This window comes from Lampetra planeri, chromosome 1 (genome assembly GCF_965212315.1).
Source record: "Lampetra planeri chromosome 1, kcLamPlan1.2.h2, whole genome shotgun sequence".
In the NCBI taxonomy this organism is placed as follows: Eukaryota; Metazoa; Chordata; class Hyperoartia; order Petromyzontiformes; family Petromyzontidae; genus Lampetra; species Lampetra planeri.
The window spans coordinates 37,788,084-37,808,284 of record NC_136107.1 but is presented as its reverse complement, the minus strand read 5'-3'; the positions used below and the strand labels follow the sequence as shown (position 1 = coordinate 37,808,284).

Below are 20,201 nucleotides of genomic sequence, written 5' to 3'. Positions count from 1 at the left end.
GCAAGCCACGAACCAGTATATAAGCCGGACCTCTCAGAGGTCTGGCTCAGTTATCTGCAAGCTGAAGAACGAAGACCTGGCTGTGAAGATAGGACCCTGGACCTCAAGCTCCGATGTCCTCAGGGCTGGAGCTCAGTGAGGCCAGTGGTCAGGACCCACGGACCGGGTCCGGTCGGGTCAGCATAGCATCCCCTAGGGCCCCAGCCGGAGGACGAAGGGTAACGGGGTACCCAGTGATAGGGCCCGTATAGTCCAGAGGCCATACCTCCCCAGGTATCGGGTGAAGGGACCAATATACCCTTTGTGTTAGGGACTTGTAAGAAAGACAATAAATATCGTGTTGCCTCATCAGAAGTTTATTCGTTAATTTATACCCACTGCAAGTTTATCACGTGCCCCTGCAGCACTGCCAATGCAGCGCTACCAAATAATGTTTAAAATATCCCATGTGAAAAGATTATTGGAACTTCACTGACGAGTTGGAGCCGTGTGGAATGAGTGTAGCACAGGTGCTAGATGGATTGTTCCACATACCTGTCAACCCCTTATCAGTACCTACCTTATGACAGACCAATTCAGACCTTATTAGTCACCCCGTACCCTTATAAATCTCAACATTCATCCTACAAAGTCCCATCGCAAGGGAGAAACGCAAACAAATATACATTTTTTTTTACCCGTCTTGAAACGGTTGTACGCCGTATGGACCCCGAAAACTAAATTTCCCTGTACAAGAATACAGGGTAAACCGTATGGGTTGACACGGTACGGTTGTTACACCGCAGAGCCGTGAGGTACGCCGATGGCTTGCGGAGGATTCCACGCAGCGGTGGATTAATTATGACCCGACGATGGTGACCATAAATTAAGTCACGTTTGCTGCCTTTTGGTCGGCGCAGTTCGACAAGCGAGGCACGCAGTCAAACTCGAATCGAGTCGGGTGTCTCTCGGCGTATGTGGAGTAGTAACTCTTGTGTTCTGGCAGCCGGGAGCCCAGTGAGTGATATAATCAATCCACCTTCGTATCTCAGCGGCACATCATATCACGGTGATGAGGCAGGATTGAATTTGTGTTATCGGCCACGGCTCGAGATTGCCAACAGAAACGAGCAGAGAGCCGCGCTTGTTTTGATTGGGAAGACGTCTTGCCCTGTTTTAATTTCGGTGATGAATGCGTGTCGCGTTGATGTGTACAAGGCGTCGACTTTATATTGCTGTAGACTTCGTAAGATTCATCATGGATTTTCTGAACCATCAACAGGATGTGTAAGAGATATATAGAAAATTGCCAATTGTTTTCATGAGCATGTCTTCTGGACCAATGTTTTCCAGCGGAATGTGTTTGTCTGCAAAATGTAGGTTTTGGCTTCTCAGGGGAGTAAAAAATTGTCCAAAATCGCGTGACGTCATTGATGGACGGCCCCTAACCACATTATACGTATGGTGAAAATACAAACAAACAAAAACTATTCTTATATTTTGATACTGGCAAAGGGGAGGTCCCATGATATAACCACACGTAGTTGTGATGAACATGAAAACAAAACACGCTACCAATGTGTGCATTGTCTTGGAAACTGATTGGCCAACACCAGTATTACATGTTCTTGGGTCTTTCGGCAAAGTCACGTCGATAGGTTCAAAGAAAAAACCAGGCTGCTGTCTCTGTTTCTTTGAATCTATCTACGTGACTTTACCAACAGACCCAATAATATGAATTCCTGCAGTCACGACAGCTTTAAGTCAAGATTCTTTCATAGTCTAAAATGCCAGTTTCAAAGCAAAAAACGCCAAAGGGCGATCAGTACCAAAGACAGTTCACTTATCAGGGCATTTATAGTGACCAGCTACAACATGGGACCTTTTTTGTCAGTATCATTTAACAGTGGAGCAAACGCAACTCATGCTTATTAATTAAAATACTTAGAAATAATACATCGTAATGATCATGTAATAACAAATACTGTACGGTAATCAATCACAACACTAAGACGTATTACCTGCTATAATCACCCAGAAATGTCTGTCCGTCCCGCGCGTGACGTCACTCCACATGAGGCCCACCCCCCGCGTGACGTCACTCCACATGAGGCCCACCCCCCCTCATTAATATTCATGAGTGGGTGGATTTTTACACTAACGCAGAAGAAGGTCGAGCTGAATTAAATAATTTAATACGCAAAGTCGCTTCAAATATGACGTTTCTTTACAGAAAGTGACTGTAAAAAATAAATATACGCAGCACAGTGCTACATCCGTGTGTGACGTCACTGCAAAAGACCCCCCCCCCCCCCTTCATTAATATTCATGTCCGCGTGGAAATTTACACTATCGCACTCCACATGCCGCTACCCTTCTCTCATTAATAATCATGAACGGGTGACGTCACTCCACATGCCGCACCCCTCCACAATAACCATGAGGGTGTGACGTCACTCCACATGCCGCACCCCTACACAATAACCATTAGCGGGTGACGTCACTCCACATAGGGCAACCCCCCCCCCCCCCTCAATAATAATCATGAGCTGAACAAATTTTCTATTGAATATTTCAGATTTACTGCAATATACACCCGTCCTTGGACGGGCAAAACAAACTAGTTCAATTATAATACAGTACTCTTTGGTTCTTTCGGTAAAGTCACGTACTGTAGTTAGAAATAAAAACGTGACTTTACCGAAATAATCAAAGAGTATGGATTACTTCAGTCACGAAAGCTTCAAATCAATTATAATACTCATGAATATGAATAAATCTAGATTTGAAGTTTTCGTGACTGCAGGGATCCATACTCTTTGGTTCTTTCGGTAAAGTCACGTAGAATAAAATATAATAAATTATTATATTTTATAGGTATAAAATAAATGTATTGTATTTTATACCTATAAAATATAATAACAAAATAAAATATAATAATAAAATATAATAAATTAATATAATAAATGTTATATAATAAATGATAGAATAAAAACATTTATATAATACATTTTTTATAATACAATAGAATAAATTTATTATATTTTATTTATATTACATTTTATAGGTATACAATAAAATAGAATACATTTATTATATTTCATTATATTTTATAAAATAAAATATAATAATGTATTATGTTTTATTTTATACCGACGTGACTTTACCGAAAGAACCAAACAACATGAATAAATCTCTGAGTGGTGCGTGGTGGGGGCGGTATGAACCACCCCACGTGTGTATCGCCCTCCACTGGTCCCGCGCTGCGCCCTTTAACTTTCTTTTGGCGCCAAAACATCGGAGACGCGGCCCCGTGAGGGAACGCGAACAAGTCACCCCCTCCTCCTCATCATCATCTCGAGTTCAGCCACGATCTCTCAGGAGACAATGGAGAGATGCCGTCGTGGTTATAAAGACGCTGGTAACCCACGGGGGGCTTTCTTCTCGCTCGTTCGCTCGTTCTGCCGCTCGCTCGCTCGCGTCCCGTCGACGGCTCGCGGCGACCCAGGCCCGGGCCGGAGTCTCCTCACGGCGTGTGGCGGCCTCAGAGATGAGCCGCGAGGCCCCTTTGCTACCACCCTTAGAGCTCGCCGAGTACCTTAGCAAAGTACTCACGAGTCGCGAGTACTCGCCACATGACTAAACACGTGCGTGTGATTAACTTCTTTCGCGCCGTACGTAGCCAACGGCGCTCATCGTGGGGGGGGGGTGGGGGACGAAACAAACTTAAGCACGACATTTTCAGTTTTAACTAAATACGTGTTTTAATCTTTCAAATGTTGAGAATGTCAGTGGACACTCTTAGGTTCTTTCGGTAAAGTCACGTAGGTAAAAAAATAATAAAATAAGAAATGAAAAGAACAAAATTACATTCATTTATTATTATTTTATTACTATTTTTTTTACCTACGTGACTTTACCGAAAGAACCTAAGAGTATGAATCCTTGCATTCACGAAAGCTTAAAATCTAGAATTAATGTCAGTGCAGTACCCGTTAAGCACGAGTACTGCTAATACTAAAGTATACTAAGTATATCCGTGCACTACTAAGCACAGTACTCAATACTAAATAAACAAGTACTGACAGTGTTAATGTACTCACGAAGCACAAGTACTCGATACTAAACACAAGTACAGTAAAACCTTGGATTGCGAGTAACTTGGTCTGCGAGTGTTTTGCAAGACGAGCACATTTTTAAAATAAATATAAATTTGACAAACGAGCGAGGTCTTGCAATACGAGTAGTACGTGTATACGCTTTGTCTGCCGAGCGTCACGTGATCACAACTGATATACGAGTGTTTTGGATTACAAGCACGTTTCCGGAACGAATTATGCTCGCAATCTAAGGTTTTACCAATATCACCACGATCATCACCACCATCACCATCTTTATCACCACCATCTTTACCAATATCACCACGATCATCACCACCATCATCACACCATCACCATCTTTACCACCATCATCACCACCACAATCTTTACCAATATCACCACGATCACTACCATCATCACCATCGTCACCACCATTACTCATCTCTTCATGAGTTCATAGGCTATTAACCTCCACGACTCTCCCGTTCTTTATATTGTTCAATGTTATGCATCAAGTGTCCATATTTGTCTAGCGCCTATACCATGGCAAGCACATGTCCTGTAAATGCACGGATTGAACCCTTATTCGGTTACATTGGTATGTGTGCTGTGTATAACCGGAGTCGAGGGTTATCATTTGATGGCACTAAAGCATTCCTTTTCAATGACTACAGAGCAGTACTTTTGCATACCGTGTCAACCCATACCGTTTAATCCCGCATTCTTTGTACAGGGAAATTGCGTTTTCAGGTCCATACGGCGTATAGCCGTTTCAATACGGGTTGCCGTTTTATTTATGTACGTCTATTTTTTTGTGTTTCTCCCTTGTGATGGGACTTTGTAGGATTAATGTTGAGATTTATAAGGGCACGGGGTGACCAATAAGGTCTGTGTTTAGGTAGGGCATTGATAAGGTATGCGTTTGTCTCACTATTTTCAGAGCTATTAACACAGTTTACCTGCGTTTTTATAATACGAATCTTATGGTTTAGGTTATTTTGCGGGCGTGCATTGCATGCTTGTTCTTGCTTATGGCATTTGCTGTGGGATTGTTCAGATGGAAAGCACTTGTGGTGGCTTTGGAGGTATTTGGTTGGAGTGTCCAAGGTTGGAAATATGACACCAGTACCTGAGGTCAGCTGTTAGAGCATTGGCAATGGTCTTTAGGTTTGTGCACTGGTAAAATTTCAAACACTGTTGCTCCAAGAGTCATCTGCATACATGAACTTGCAAGATTGTATGATTGGTTGGTCACTTATGCTTTGCAGTGTGGACAGTGCGCCAGGTGGCTCCCATGTTTTAATAAAGTGTCCAGAGCTAATGGCTTCGTCTTAAATACTAGCAATGAATGAAAACGCCATATCCTGGCTCCATCCAGAATGAAGGCAAAATAATTACCCAGAGGGATTAATTATTGATTTGCATTCATAATAGATTATTTGGTAAAAAAAGCCGCGTGAGTAAAATGCCAATTTTGACTTAAAACTTTCGTGACTGCAGGAATTCATATTCTATGGTTATTTCGGTAAAGTCACGTAGATAGAAAAAAAAACCCAATAAGAAAGTGAATAAAAAATAATAAAATATCACATCGTGATATTTTATTATTTTTTATTCACTTGATATTGTTATTATTTTTCCGTGACTATCGAAAGAACCACAGAATATAAAATGCCAATGTGTGTCGTACAGTCCACAAGGTTTTAAACTTGTGAATTTCCCTCCAACATACTGGTGTGCTGAAGCAATAATACATTGGCACTTTTTGTTCACGTACAATTTTACTTATTTGGCTGTGTGGGGTGGAGGAGGGTGTTGTGACACTGATGACCCAAAAATCGATTATGAATCAATATTGATCGCGGAAGCCTACGTGTTAAATTAATACATTTGCAGTGAACATTCTTTTTCTGTTTGAAGATGACAAAAATCACACTGCCAGCATGGATTCTGCAGAAGCTAAAAAGATGAAAATATCGGCGGAAGAAAAAGAAAAGGTAGAATGCATCGGAATTGTCCATTGCGGCATTTTACATACAGCATATGAAAATGTGTAAATATGCAACATGATACAGTGTGACACTAAAACCTTCTTTGTGCAATCTTAGTTGAAGCAGAGGCTGGCGTTGCTGAAGAAGCAATATATAAAAGTACAGCAGAAACTGGAGGTAATCGATTTTCACGTTAGATTCCTTTGTATTTCCCTAGGACCCCAATAGAAACCTGCAATAAGCTTAATTTCAGTGGAATTTCATATATATACCAAAAATTAGCCCAGCGCGGAAGTTATGTTCTTGAATAATGGCTGCAATCGGAAAATTCGCAATCCACAATCTCAAAGGCATATGGGAAAAATGGAGTTTGGTTCACGGTTCTTAATATGACACTCCATCCCTGTTTTTGATTTATGTTATCCTACATTAACATGAATCAGGAAGTATATTAAATGTAAAATATAATTAATATTCTCTACAGTGTTAAATATAACTATTATATTAAATGTATAGAATAACAAAATGTAGGGGACAGTAATGTACTGTATACGTAAAAGTAAACCTAAAAATAAACATAAGGATCATGTATAGTAAACATGCAGTAAAAAACATGTACTAAAAATACTATGACTAATGATGACATGTGTATTCTTTCACGAGAGCGTCACTGCAAGCAGAGTGCAGTTAGTGTACAGTACTTTACGATAGCAACTGTAAAGGAATCTCGTGGTCAAAACTGCTAAGGGCAGAGGCATGGGCGCCATCAGCGAACTGTACAGTACTTCAAAAAATTTGGCGCCAATAGTCGAATCCGCGATGGGCAAGGTTTTGGTGTATATACATACAACTGCATGAATGCTTTGCGCAGATGTATTTGGTAACGGATCATCGTAACACCTTTGTGTAAACCTCCTGCTGCTTTGCAGAGAGTGGAGAAGATTGACAGAGTTCGATCGCATGTCAGGATGACCATTGCAGAGCAAAACCATCTGCTTCTGGAAGGGAACCGTGAGGAAGTCGAACTGGGTAAAGTAGTGATCCTCTAATGCAATATTTATGCAATCGTGTATAAACCTTGAAATATGATTAGATTCAGTATAGTACTCAATGGCTAATTGCAGTCTAGGTTAAGTGGCAGTGCACGACATGATGAACCAATCTACCTGAGTTTGAGTCTCGGCCACAGCTAATATCAATGGCGAGTGATATCTAAAATGTGTTCTGGAACCACTTCTTCATTAGACTGACCTAACTAGCATGGTGGTTATGGTAAAACAACTCCCATGACCGACATGGTATGGAGAGGGCTTCATCCAGCAGTGGATTGACAAAGGGCTGTGAATTTATAATTGTATAGGTAATTGCTACACAAATCTTGATTTGAAGCTTTCGTCACTGCAGGAATCCATGCTCTTTGGTTCTTTCGGTAAAGTCACGTTTTGTAGAAAAAATAATAGATAATCGTCCTAAGGTGGGATCTGTCCCACCTGAGGACGATTGCTTGTGTGGCGATCAAAACGTCGTGATCTATTATTTTTTCTACCGACTTGACTTTACCGAAAAAACCAAAGAGTATGCTACACAAATGCTCAGAAGCACGGCTGAACTCATTTTTACACAGGTGATAATTTCAGCTTGGAGTTTTTAACGTGAGGGTATATATGCGTGTAAAAGTCATGACGAATCATAATGTTAGAAAAATTCAGTAATAAAAACATGGTTTTGTACGAGGAAGAAAGTATCTTATACAAAACTAACATGTGCTGGTAAATTGCCCTTGGAATTTTCTCCCATTTTCATTCATTTTTAGATGATGGGAATGATCATATTTACAATGAAAACCAAATTCCATCTGCTGTTGGTTTTCAAAAAAAGTACCAAGAAAAGGTGGCGACTGTCGGCTTCAAATCACAGCCCAAAGTGATCACATTTCATCACATCCCGGAGAGTTGTGCCAGGAAAGTGTCTGAGCCATTGACAGAGCCAAGGCTTGAACACGTCTTGGGCGAGGCAAACACAGATTCGTTTTCTCAGTCTGAAGCAAGAACTGGCCGTGAATTGGGAAATGTAACCCAATGCGACCAACAGACAAATATGGATGAAAGAAATGTGAGAATAAGCAAAGCACTTACCGAACAAAGGACCACAGATGGGACATGTAGGAGTGAAGTTGAACGTGGATGGACACAGAGGAGTCAAAAGCAAGGTAACACTTGCAGAATACAGGCCCCGCAAGGAAGCAAACATGACGGCCCTAAGAGTTCTACTTCTTCGGAGATAAGTAATAGGGTTCTGGAGGGCGGAAAAATTGATTTACAAAAAAAGTTTTATACAAAACAAACCATGTCAGATTTTCCCTGTGTTGCTAAGAGCTCACAGCATAATAAACCATCTGACTACAACTTTTCTATCAGCAACAGGAGGTGCAGTAGAAGCTCTTTGCGATCACAAAGAGCTGAGCGTGAAGTTGACAGCATTCACATATTAACGTCTTCCAAAAATAATGATCCACATTCTGATGAACGCCTTCCTGAACTAAATGAAACGAGTTCCTTGCTTTTTATATCCAATATTTCTGCAATTCATCCTGTGCACGAGTACTCTGGAAGCAATATACAATCTCCTGAGGTTTCTGGTTGGCAAAGTATCCAAGACACTGCAAAACTAAATCAATATGCTCGGGATTTGAAAGACGTTGATGCCATTCAAGAAGTAATTGGTATTGAAAATGTGAGCAGTATTTCCAGAGAGCGTTTGGCTGTTGACAATAAACCAACTGAAAAGATGAATAATGATGCAGCGGTCAAACACTACGAAGAAACAGCACTTGAAAATTCAGACACCCCTGAATTAGACATCAATGAAGAAGACTGCATTGCACAGGGAGGGACTTGTACTCCGTCAGATTTAAAAGCCTCTGGATGTCAAAGTGAAAAATGCACAGCCATGGGACACAAAATCCAGTGCTCTGACATTCCAGGATCGATTGTAAAAAAGAAGGAAAATTATTTACCACAAACACTGCAGAGTGAAACCTGCAAAGAAGCTAATGCCGATGAGCAAAGATGTGCGACTGAGGTCCACGGAACAGAGCCGGGAACCTCCCACACGCTGGTGAACGGACTCCCGTTCCCCGTGGAGTATTACGTGCGAACCACACGTGGCATGGCCAGTCGCCGCAGTGAGGTGGATCTGCAGGCCGTCATTAACAACCACTTAAAAACCAGGTGGTGACACCATTCTTTCCTCTAATACTTTAATAGAGCAGCGTTTATTGTATTTTTGCTGTATTAAAGCTTTTAATGTTCCCTTTAGCACAACCATGCTGAACTAAATAAGTACACTACAAGAATAGATTAACCTGGATGCTTCTCTGGCTTGTTTGCGAGTCTACCTTTCCACAAAGTAATATTAACCCAGTGCTATATTCATAACTACTCGTTTTTTAAATCTGTATATTTACTTATTCTACTTTTCAATTGTTCTCAAAAATACATTGTTTTGATGTAATTAAAGATAATATAATTTTATTCTGGTACACCCATGGTAACATATCAGCCTTTGTTGCCAGCAATATGCTAAATAATCTTTGGGGAATCTTTCCAAAGGCTGAAGCAATGGTATATTAAGACATTGCTAACCACAATGAAAAATAACCGTAACACACCAATTTTTGAAGTTATTTGTGAGTGGTTTATTTAAAGTTGGTAAATTTTAACCCATGGTGATGGCTTTTCTGTCTCTCATAGGAGTTGTGAAGGTGGTAAGGGAGCCTCAAGAGCCAGGATATCTCGTAGAAAAAAAATTGCATTGAGTCAGAGCGAAGAAAATACGAGCCCAGAGACACAACTACTGTTTGAGAGCTCCAATTCGACGGCGTCATCTGAAAAGAGTGTATCTTGCTTACCTGTAACTCGCGAAAGTCAGCCTCAGCTGGTGGAGGTGTCTGGTCTCAAGTCTGTTATTTTTAATGAAGGTATCTCGCAGACCTCCGTTGACACACCGGTGGTGGCCAGGGAATGCCTCACAGACACTGAGGTTGATTGCAACACTGGGGTGCTGAAACGGCGTGTACTGAGCATCAGGCGCAGAGGGAGGGTGAAAGGGAAGCAAAATGGATCCAAGGTCTGTTGGCGATACAAATCCATTGAAAACTCTGGCATCCAGAGTTTGCCATCGACCGTAACCGATGAGGGTGTGGGTGCTTCGATGTATGAGAATATAACGGCACCATTGAAAGTACGAGACATTACAAAAGACATCTTGGCATTGGGCTGTCATGATTTGAATGGCATCAGTATTCATAAAGAGTGTTCTGATGTTGGACCAGAATTTGCAACTGCAGGAGATTCTGAAAATCAGGTACTCACATTTGCATTCTTCACATGTTATATTTAATAGAAAAATATAGCAATAGTTTGTTTTTTATTCTTGTAACCGCATTTTAAATAGAGAAGATTGCATCCATAAATTGATTTATGCTTTGATTGGGACTAGAGCTTTTATATTACGTATTCCTGTAATAAAAGAATACAAATAAGTATTCTATTATAATGAACTGTCGAATTTATGAAAATTTATATGATGAAAGCTACTGTCTTTTTATATCATATGGCCTCCGTTTAATATGTTGTGTTCTTGAGTTTCTCTTAATTGTATAGGCAGAGATACAGAAAACATGTGACTTAAAGCATGTTTTTCTCCCACTATGATCCCAATTGTGATAATGCCATCACATTATGTGTCGAAGTATTGATTCGTATCTCCCACAGAACAGTGAAACCTTTCATGTTAGAGAATGGCACATGGAAGTGGATATTGCAGAGTTACCTCTGACATCCCTTCAAGTGACCTGAACCACGCAGTAGAGGGCAGTACTTTCCCACATGCTCTGCCATAGACCATTGTTTGTCCCATGACTGTCAACCCCCTAAGAAATGTATTAATTATCAGAGCTTGAATTTAGTCAAATAAAATGTAGAACCAAATTTAATGTTAGTGTGTTTTTGAGTACGATAATTGGTGATTCGGTCGAGACCAACTCTCTACCTTTTAGGACCCGGTGTCTTGATGTAAATCCAGCATCTTGGCAGTGTCAGCTCGGTGCTCTGACCTGAAGTGCCTGACCACCTCAAATATGTGTGACGGTGCTTCCTGTGTATCAAGCCAATTAAAATGCCATACAATTTAGAGTGACGTTGATGGTAACCCTGTGAATCTGCTGAATATCGTGGGTGTGTCGGTGCTGCCAGAGCGAGGATCTGATCCCTGACACGCAGTGCAGCACATGGAGCAATGCACCTCCCTTGCGTAGCTCATCACTGAGGATCGGATCAGACACGCGGAAGCAAGGGTCCCCAGCGGCTACAGCACAGGGACAGGAGGAGCAGGGACCCACAGGTAGGCACATTCTACAGTCGCTCCCTTTTATCTTGAAATCGTAATGCATGTACGATAAACATACGATGATAAACACGCAATGGAGTGGAGCAGTAGCGCAGTGGTTTGTGCGCTACGCTGAAACCGTGTGACCTGTGCTTGATTCATAGCCACAACTAATGTCAGTGGCGAGTGATGTCTGAACCGGTGTGCACTGATCGGTAAAAAAAAAACGTTACCAATAAGGTGTATAGTCGGAGATGATATATATTGGCTAATTTAGTGAATTGATTCCTCTTTAAATAATAGTACTGTGTAACTTTACATTTTCATGCATTTTAAAGTGAAATAATTCTCCCTTCTGGGGCACTTGTACCTGATGAAGATTTTGAGGATGCAGATATTTCATCATTTTCACAAGAGCTGACCTTTTCGCTGGGCCTGATGCTCTCATGCCTGCAAACAAAGTCCCGAGGTCGGCGTCGTGTCGTTGAGGAGTTTTCCCTGCCCGACGAGTTTGCTGAGCTGAAGCGACTCCACGCACATACAGAACTCAACACCGGAACCTTGACCAATCCACGAATCACTGATGACGAGGTCAGGCATTACAGGCCACTTCTTCTCGAGCTAAACACAACACAGTAGTAAATGGTTACGTTCACTTTTGATTAAATGTAGTGTGTACAATTATGTTTGTTCAGTGATGGTAAAATGTGTATCGGTGGTCTTGCATTTCCAAACAGGATGCAGAAAAAGTAAAGGTTGGAGCTGCCTTAGGTGTTCCATGTGAAGAGAAGTGCTCGGTTACACGTGAAGATAACAACGTAGCCCCACAAGAAGATAAACGCTTTGAAAAAGCAAATGCATGCTGCCCAGATGACAATGTAATGGATAAATCACAAAAACTTGACTGTGGAGATGCCAAGGCACAGTTGTCCACTACTGTCATCCTGTCCACTCCAGTAGAGAGTGGACAGGTGCAACTCGATCAGATGCCTGCTTTATCACCACCGCGGTTGTCAGTGGGATTTAGCCCTCCTTCACTGCATCTGAGCCAAGTCTGTGGATTGTCACAGACCAGTGGCTTGGTGAAACCGCTCAATTCAGATCTCCAATATGCTGATGTAAATGGAGAGTGTGCCCCTAATCGACAAGTAAACAAAGTTAAGGATTTTACCCACAGCGAGGTGAATGTTGCAAACCCCTGCAAAGGGGAGCTGCCACCGGCGGCGGTTGCAGCTGCTGCTCCAGTTTGTCACGAGGGACAGCCTCCTATGAGAGATGGAGCAGAATTATTTTCCAAGTGCTCTGCTGCTGAGCTGCAGGGTTGGGAACATCAAGAATTTGTGAGGCCAGAGACTGTGCTTATTCATCCTTCACAGCCTGACAACGCAGCAGCAGTAGTACAGATGAGTCCACATGAACTAAACGTGCACAGAGACCAGGCAGACAGCTCTGCTCCGCTTGTAACTGATGATGAGAACAATCCTATGGACGTGACCCAAGGAGCGCCCAAGCCGCAATTTCACTGGCAGTTAGACTTGATGGCTACGATTCAGGTATGTTGTGAGCGCACCGTCCTCGATACAGTGAATGAATGAGAGTGGATTGGGGACTTCTGGATTTGGCCGTATTAGAGAGTTTAATACAGTATTCATAACTAGCCTCTTTGTGAGCAGATTGCAGTGCAGAAAACCCATTGCTATGCTGTTCAATGCTCTAAAATCTATGCTCACCACCTTCATCAACCTGAACTTAACCAGCGTCGTGAGGTATGGTCATATAACCCCCATGACCCGCACAGTGTGGGGAGAGTCGTTCAGCAGCGGATTGGTAAAAGAGCTGTACATGTAAAAATGCTGTAATGTGTACATTTTTTTTATACAGACAACATTGACCTATAAGATGTGACGTAGTAGTAGTTTAAGCCCTGTGCTGTTTGGATACAGTTATATCATGATGATTATTTAATGGTTTTTGTGTGAAATTGGCAGTGCTCTGCAAGTGGTAGCATTGAGGCCCTGTGCAGTGCATTCTGGGAGCTTCAAGGACACCCTTGCAGGTGCCTCATTGTTGCTCAGAAAGGCCTTGTTTCCTTGTGGGCTGAGCACTGGGAAGATGGACAATGGCAAGAAATCCATACATGGGTCTTGACTGATGTGAGTAATCATTGCCTTTTTACTTATAGAATTGCCTTTTATTGGACACACTGTCATTGAAACGCCATAACCTATTTTGTTTTGGTGATCAAACTTGTGGTTTGTTTTGCCAACAGGGAGCAGAAGTTTCCAAGTTGGTTCTCATCCAAGACTCTCAATCTCCTCGACTGGTGGCAGTAGCTGGTAATGTGAGGTAAGAGCTACTTTTCGCCAACACCAGATGTCGTCGATGGCAGTGCTCGCCTAATCTTTTGCAAGGCAGATGTAATGGGCTGGCAAGCCCAGGTGAAGCCAGGTGAGAACTCAAAAGACCAAGATGGCCTCACTTGCAAGAATGACCTGGGTCACCAATTTGACATTCGATTTTCTTTCATACTTATCACGGTGACCATGTAGACTAAAACCAAATCACCCGGAATGTTCACGATCTCGTGGGGTCTTGCAAGTCGAGCGGTATTGAGCCTGGATCGTTCTTGGCTGGCTGGCCTCCTTGTATTAAACGGTCGTTGTGAGGCTTCAAGGCTGCGTTGTGGGCAGCAGAGGGCAGTGCCGAAACATGCGCCGTTGTCCTGCAATACGCAGCCGTCGACACCAACCTACGCCAATGGTGGTGAACTACGGTCAAACAATGCCCATGACCCGCACAATATGGAGAGGCCCTAATCCAGCAGTCGATTGACAGCAGAAAAGGGCAGTACATGTTCATGAACGCCAGTAGTCTTGTTTGGCCACAACGTTGATCTATCTTTTCCCAGGATCTTGCATGTGGTGGGAGGCTTGGCGGTGGTGAGCCAGCCTCTGATTGGAGAGACGGTGGGGGCTGTGGTGGCGCTGCGGCGGCGGCGGGTGGTGTGCGTCACGCGGAGGAGGCTTGTGCAGACGCTAACGATGCTGTCCTTTGACGAGCAAAATGGGTCCGGAACCTGCCAAAACACACAAATTACACATTTAAAAGTCCACTAAAGCCTCTCAAAGCTGGACTAATAGTAGAGAGCCTTTCTGGCTTTGGGGCGATGTGATGCATACTATAACTAATTAAATTATCTGTCACTATACATGTACATTTACATATAATTAATACCTAACATATATAAATAACACGAAACAAATACATATTTATAATGTACAAACTTTTAACAATCGCTCGTTTATTCCGAGTCACCATTACCACATGCAGAGTGAATGCCGTATATCTGCCATGCATTAATTAAAGTGCAAATTGTGTGTTATTGCTTTATAAAAAAATGCTTTATTTATTTTCGGCTGGTCTTTCTGGCCTCGTGCAAATTCCAGCTTACTCGAGTCCATCTTCAAAATGGCTCTGTTTTAACAACAAGCTTGGTTTGCGATGGAGCTCAGGTGGACTGCTATTTAGCGGTCATGCACGTTAATGTTACGATTTGTGGTTTGAAAGTCCTTTTTTGTTCTTGGCAGGAGCCATTGTGCGTCACATCTTTCAACCCCTGATGATGATATCATCACCCTCAGTGATGTTTCAGGAGAAGATGAAGCTCTGATTGGCTCCACTGCATCAAAGGACCTTATTATTTGGTGAAATATATCCCCTTCTTGCTTCAGATGTTGTACACGCCCTTGAGTACGGTAATGTGCTGATCCACTGCTGGATGAGGGTCTCTCCACACTGGGAGTGGTAGGAGTTATTTGACCACCATGCTAGTTCGAGTTGGTGAAGGCAGGGAGCATAGAAGTCCCGAAGCAGCCTGTAAACATGCAGGGTTGTCGCCAAACCAAGCCTGCGTAGCTGCTTTAAAATTGTACAGTAATGATCAAAAACACTAGTTGGCACGATAACCTGGAAAACATAATGCCTCCTGCCATCACCACACAAGTATATTGAATCACTGCCCGATTGAGATGCACACATGAAATGGAAGAACAATTATATCAATGTTTACATGGTATTAAGTAATGCAGGCTCAAATTATTAGCATATACAAAATATGCTTTGTTTAACATGTGGTATTGTTTACTTTGACAGGAACGTGAAATCCGGGCATATAATTTGTTGCATCTCCTTGACGTTTCTTGGCCCATGTTCATTGTGCAGGCGTGCTGTTTCTGATTCGGTACGTACCTCCGTTGTGTTTTTAAACAAATCCTTTCACGACAGTTCACATGGCAGACTTGCGATACACCTCTGCAGTTCATTTTTCATTGAGTCAATTATTGCATTGAACGTTGCCTTGATAGTTGTGCATGCTTTGTGTGCCTGCGTGCGTGTGTGCTTTTGTGTTTGGTTGGTCATGTGTGAACGTATCTGTGGTAGCTGAGTTTTTTTTCGCTTTGTAACTTGATCTAGGGACTCCTGTTTGCTGTGCTGAGTCCAATGGATGAGATTTCCAAGGAAGAAGGTTGCACAGAGCCAAGCGCCTTTGAGAAAGTCGCCTGCACGCTCGCCGCCATCAACCCGAGCAGCCGGCGAGCTTGCACCGCCGCGCACTACCAGCTGCCTTCAGGGCACACGGCCGGGTGAGTCGCACAGCCCAGGCCTGTGATTTTTCCCAAGCTTATACTAATTGAATCGAAGGAGGCATGGCAATTTTTTTAAAATTTATTTAATAATAACACGCGAATAATTTTCTAGATATATACAGGAAAACCTTGCCCAACGCTGCTTTATTGAATGCCTTTTCGGCTACACGTGGTTAACCTAATGAGGTCTGTTTGCCGGAACACTGGAGGTGATGTTTCGGCTGTACGCGGTTTGACGCTGCTAAGATTCTCATCTCCACGTCGAAAAGTAGTGACGTGTGAGTGCCGCATCCGTTGGAAAGTGTGAATGAATTGACCTAGAGAACGATTTATTTACCATGTATGCTTTTGCATGTGGTCTTGTGTGTTGTGTGATAATGTAACACACTTGACACGTACAACAACACAACGCAACTGTTCACACATTTCCACATGGATCTAGCTGTCCACTTGTTGAGAACGTTGGCCATACGGACGCCTAGATTGTGAATCATTAACGTTTAAGTGACAGTGTCAGGAGCGAGCATTGGGCATGAGTGCCGCAGTGTGGGAAGAGTAATGGACACGGGGGTTTTGTGTTGAAGTTCAATTGAAATATAAAGACTGTACACACACACACAAGACATGGAGAGCGACTCGGCATCCTTTAGTACAATAACAAGGGGCGGAAATTACGTCGATTTAGTTCAACGTAGAGTGATGAACACGGTTTGCCCAACACGGAATTTTCTAGTAACCCCTGCGTTCGGCGAGGTCTCTACCTCTTTATAATTGATCTCGTGTCTTTGATGTCCCTGGGCTCGTTCATAGTGCCGTCATTCTGTTTCTGATTCAGAAGGTTATACCCCCATTGGTGTTTTTATGTGACTCATATCGTAACAATTTACAATGTCAACATCACATGCTAGGGATTTCAGTTTTACAACATCATGGGGTTGAAAATAACTTAAAAGGGGAAGAGAATAGCGGGAATGGGTGTCGGTGAAATCAGTGGTGCTCAAATCAACATTCGTCACTCGTCACTCCACAACCGTAGCTCTAAGAAGAATACTGTACTTGGTATATCTTGCACAGCATCCCTACCTTGGGGCATATCGCTCAACAGTTTCTGCCAGGCAGTGGTTGCACGTGCATTTAATTCAGTAGTGTGAAGGCTAGGGTTGTGGATCTTACAAATGTTGTGAAACTTTCTTCCCATGGGCATTGAGGTTGCCATAATTTGGCTCGCCAGGAGATGTCAGTACAGCAAGTGGACTGATCACCATCATTTTCCATCTTTACGAAGATAGAGTTTGCTCCCTTGCACGAGTAGGTTTTCTCCAGGTGCTCCAGTTTCCTCCCACTTGTATAAACACACTCATTAATTGGCTGAAAACATCTTAAAATAAAAACCCAATGCAGGACTGTCATGAAAATGAGTCGAACGACTGAAGTGTGGCTCTCCTGGATATTAACTAATAAAAAATAATGTACGATTCGTGTATGTAAAAAGTTATCCCATGCTTTTTTCACTGCTTAATAGACATGCCCAGATGTTAAAAACAAGTTGAATTAATAGTAATAGTTATTTAATATTCTACAGCATCATTCATGCAAATTATGCTTCAAATACATATTCATTATTACAGTAAAATATTGCTTTTTGCGTTCCTTCCATCCCTTGAAGATTGGTGCTCTTATTGCAACACACTTATGCAACAGACATCGAATACATGTTTGATTTAATTTATATTTTCAACAAAGCAATCGTAGAAAAGCAAAACTAGGATACAGATCCTCGCCGCATCCAATATAGACGGGTGAATAAAAAAAACAACCTCGTTATCTGAGGCAGGAAAGCAATGCAGAGGCAAACATAAATTGAAAATAAGAAGGAAAACAGACATCTCATTGTAACCGTGGCTCCCCGACAGCTTTGTGTGTGGAGTTCTGGGCGGTGGCACGTTGGCTGCAGCCTTCACCTCCGGTGCCCTGGCCGTGTGGGATGTCTGCTCGGGCGAGCTCGCCGCAGTGTGGGACCCCCCGGGCTCTGGGCAGCGCTGGGCCCTTCTCGACTGGGCCACGATGTCCCACAATCAGCCTGGGGCCTCTCCCTGTCACATGGCACTGCTGGAAAACGTGCAGGGATCGGTGAAGGTTTTTAAATGTGGCCCGCTCTAAGGCCTGTGCTGCTTTAGCTGGGAAGATGGTCCTCGCGACAGCCTCTTGCTGTGCTGTTGTACACCTCATATTATTGCGTTTTCAAAATACTGGGCAAAAATAAAAAAATAATCACGTGTGGATTTGTTTGCCTAAGAACAAATCACGGGAATGTGCCTGATCACGTCAGATCTCGGAAGCGCTAAGCAGGATGGGCATGGATAGTTTTTGTATGGGTATCCACCATGCGCAAATGGGCTGTCATAGGTCTGTGAGGCTGTGTTGTGGGCGGAAGAGGGTCGTGCATCAAAATCCACAGTTGTTATACTCTTTCACTACTGTTCTCCAACGCCAACTTGCACTGACCAGCATGGTGAAAGATGGCCATATAACCCCAATCATCCATATGGCATAGGGAGGCCCTCATCCAGAAGTGGGTTGGCTGAAGGGCTATAAATGTACGTATGTTTTGGTTAAAAAACGAAATGCCAATGGTGGTCACTTCATAGTGGGCAGCAAACAATGTAAATATTTAGCGGTGTTGTTTCATTGCTTAAAATATGTTGAATGTTTATTTGTACATACAGGATTGTCAAAGCTTTAATTGTTTATTCTTTGGGAAACATTGTACAAAGCCAAATACATGTGTTTTTAATGTTAAACTTCACCAGTTTTTACATTTGTATTGTGGTTACGTTGACTTAATAAAAAGAGATTAAAACGTTTGTGTGTGTATCTTTGTTTAGTTTGTACACATAAATGAGTAAAATAATTTAACATCCGTTTTCCTAACTACTACTGGATGATGGCCTTCACAAGCCGTGACAGTCCAGGGAGTTGTTTGACCACACTTCATGCTGGCCAGAGTGGGACGGCAAAGGTAAAAGTCCTGGAACTGTTCAGATATCACTGACCGCTTATGTTAGCCGTGGCTGGGAATCGAACTTGGATTTTCCTGGTTCATAGCACCGTGCAGTAATTGCTGAGCCACTACATCCCATTTAAATAAGTACTTTGGTCAAATTTCAAACACCGGAATAATCCTCTGGTCGTATAAGTAGAGGTGTTCCCTCCCCCCACTGGCAAGATGGTTTCCCCAGGGTCAGGGCGTGTCCCCGTGTAACGCCACCCTCTCCGCCCCACAGGTGTGCTCGTCCGCACAGGTGGACTCCGGTTTGCTGATGCCGTCTTGGCACAAAGGAGGGTCCCGTCGAACACAGAGGGGTGGTGTCCTCTTATACGGAAGGATCCCCTGCAACAGGGGTCCTGTGTCTTTGGCTCTTCCGTGCTCAGCGACCGCTATATCCTTTCCACCAGCACGTGTGTCGCATCCACCTTGGGGCATACAGCCCAATACCGAGGTACAGTGTGTTCTCAGATTCACGCCGGCGGATATACTGTGTCCCGTACATTAATGGAGTCTTATGGCGGAATCCATGTAATACAAAATGTAAAATAATTGCATTTGAAAGGCGTGCTGACTTGTGAAACATTACCTTGTGGTGTTCCACTTAAAATGGTGCACAAACAACAAAACGCTCAACAGATACATAGCATTATCTTAAAGGAAATATTTAAGAGGTGACGTTTTGGGGAATGGCCTTTCGTCACAGCACGTAAATGTGTGCTCCAAGGAAAGGCCATTGCCCAAAACGTCACGTATATGCGATCTTGACGAATGTGTTCAGGTTTTATTTAGTGACTGTTGGCTGCGCAGAAGCGCCACGTGTCGGGCAGCCCCAGCTTCGCAATGTCATGTGTACATTGGCATTGGATTCTGCGTTCCAAAATCGGTTTGTGATTTGCGGTGTATTCATTTGTTTTGATTATGTATACAGGGACTCCTCTACTTACGAACGAGTTAGGTTCCAGAGGTCTGTTCATAAGTCGATTTGTTCGTAAGTACAACTTTACTCCTGTCGATTCCAAACATGTTGTACGGCATGTACGCTAAACAC

General features: G+C 42.8%; 1 protein-coding gene across 1 annotated transcript; it reads left to right on the top strand.

Annotated features, from left to right (window-relative positions):
- Window positions 1-3,206: 3,206 nt before the first annotated feature.
- PALB2 (partner and localizer of BRCA2) lies at window positions 3,207-18,968 on the top strand. Its single transcript, XM_078600034.1, has 16 exons — window positions 3,207-3,400; window positions 6,000-6,076; window positions 6,188-6,247; window positions 7,000-7,099; window positions 7,884-9,300; window positions 9,823-10,435; window positions 11,326-11,473; window positions 11,838-12,049; window positions 12,196-13,011; window positions 13,447-13,611; window positions 13,728-13,804; window positions 14,367-14,525; window positions 15,046-15,162; window positions 15,611-15,698; window positions 15,932-16,101; window positions 18,018-18,968. Exons 1-16 carry the CDS (start codon window positions 3,367-3,369, stop codon window positions 18,262-18,264), a joined length of 4,500 nt encoding a protein of 1,499 aa, XP_078456160.1. The 5' UTR covers window positions 3,207-3,366; the 3' UTR covers window positions 18,265-18,968.
- The last annotated feature ends 1,233 nt before the right edge of the window (window positions 18,969-20,201 follow it).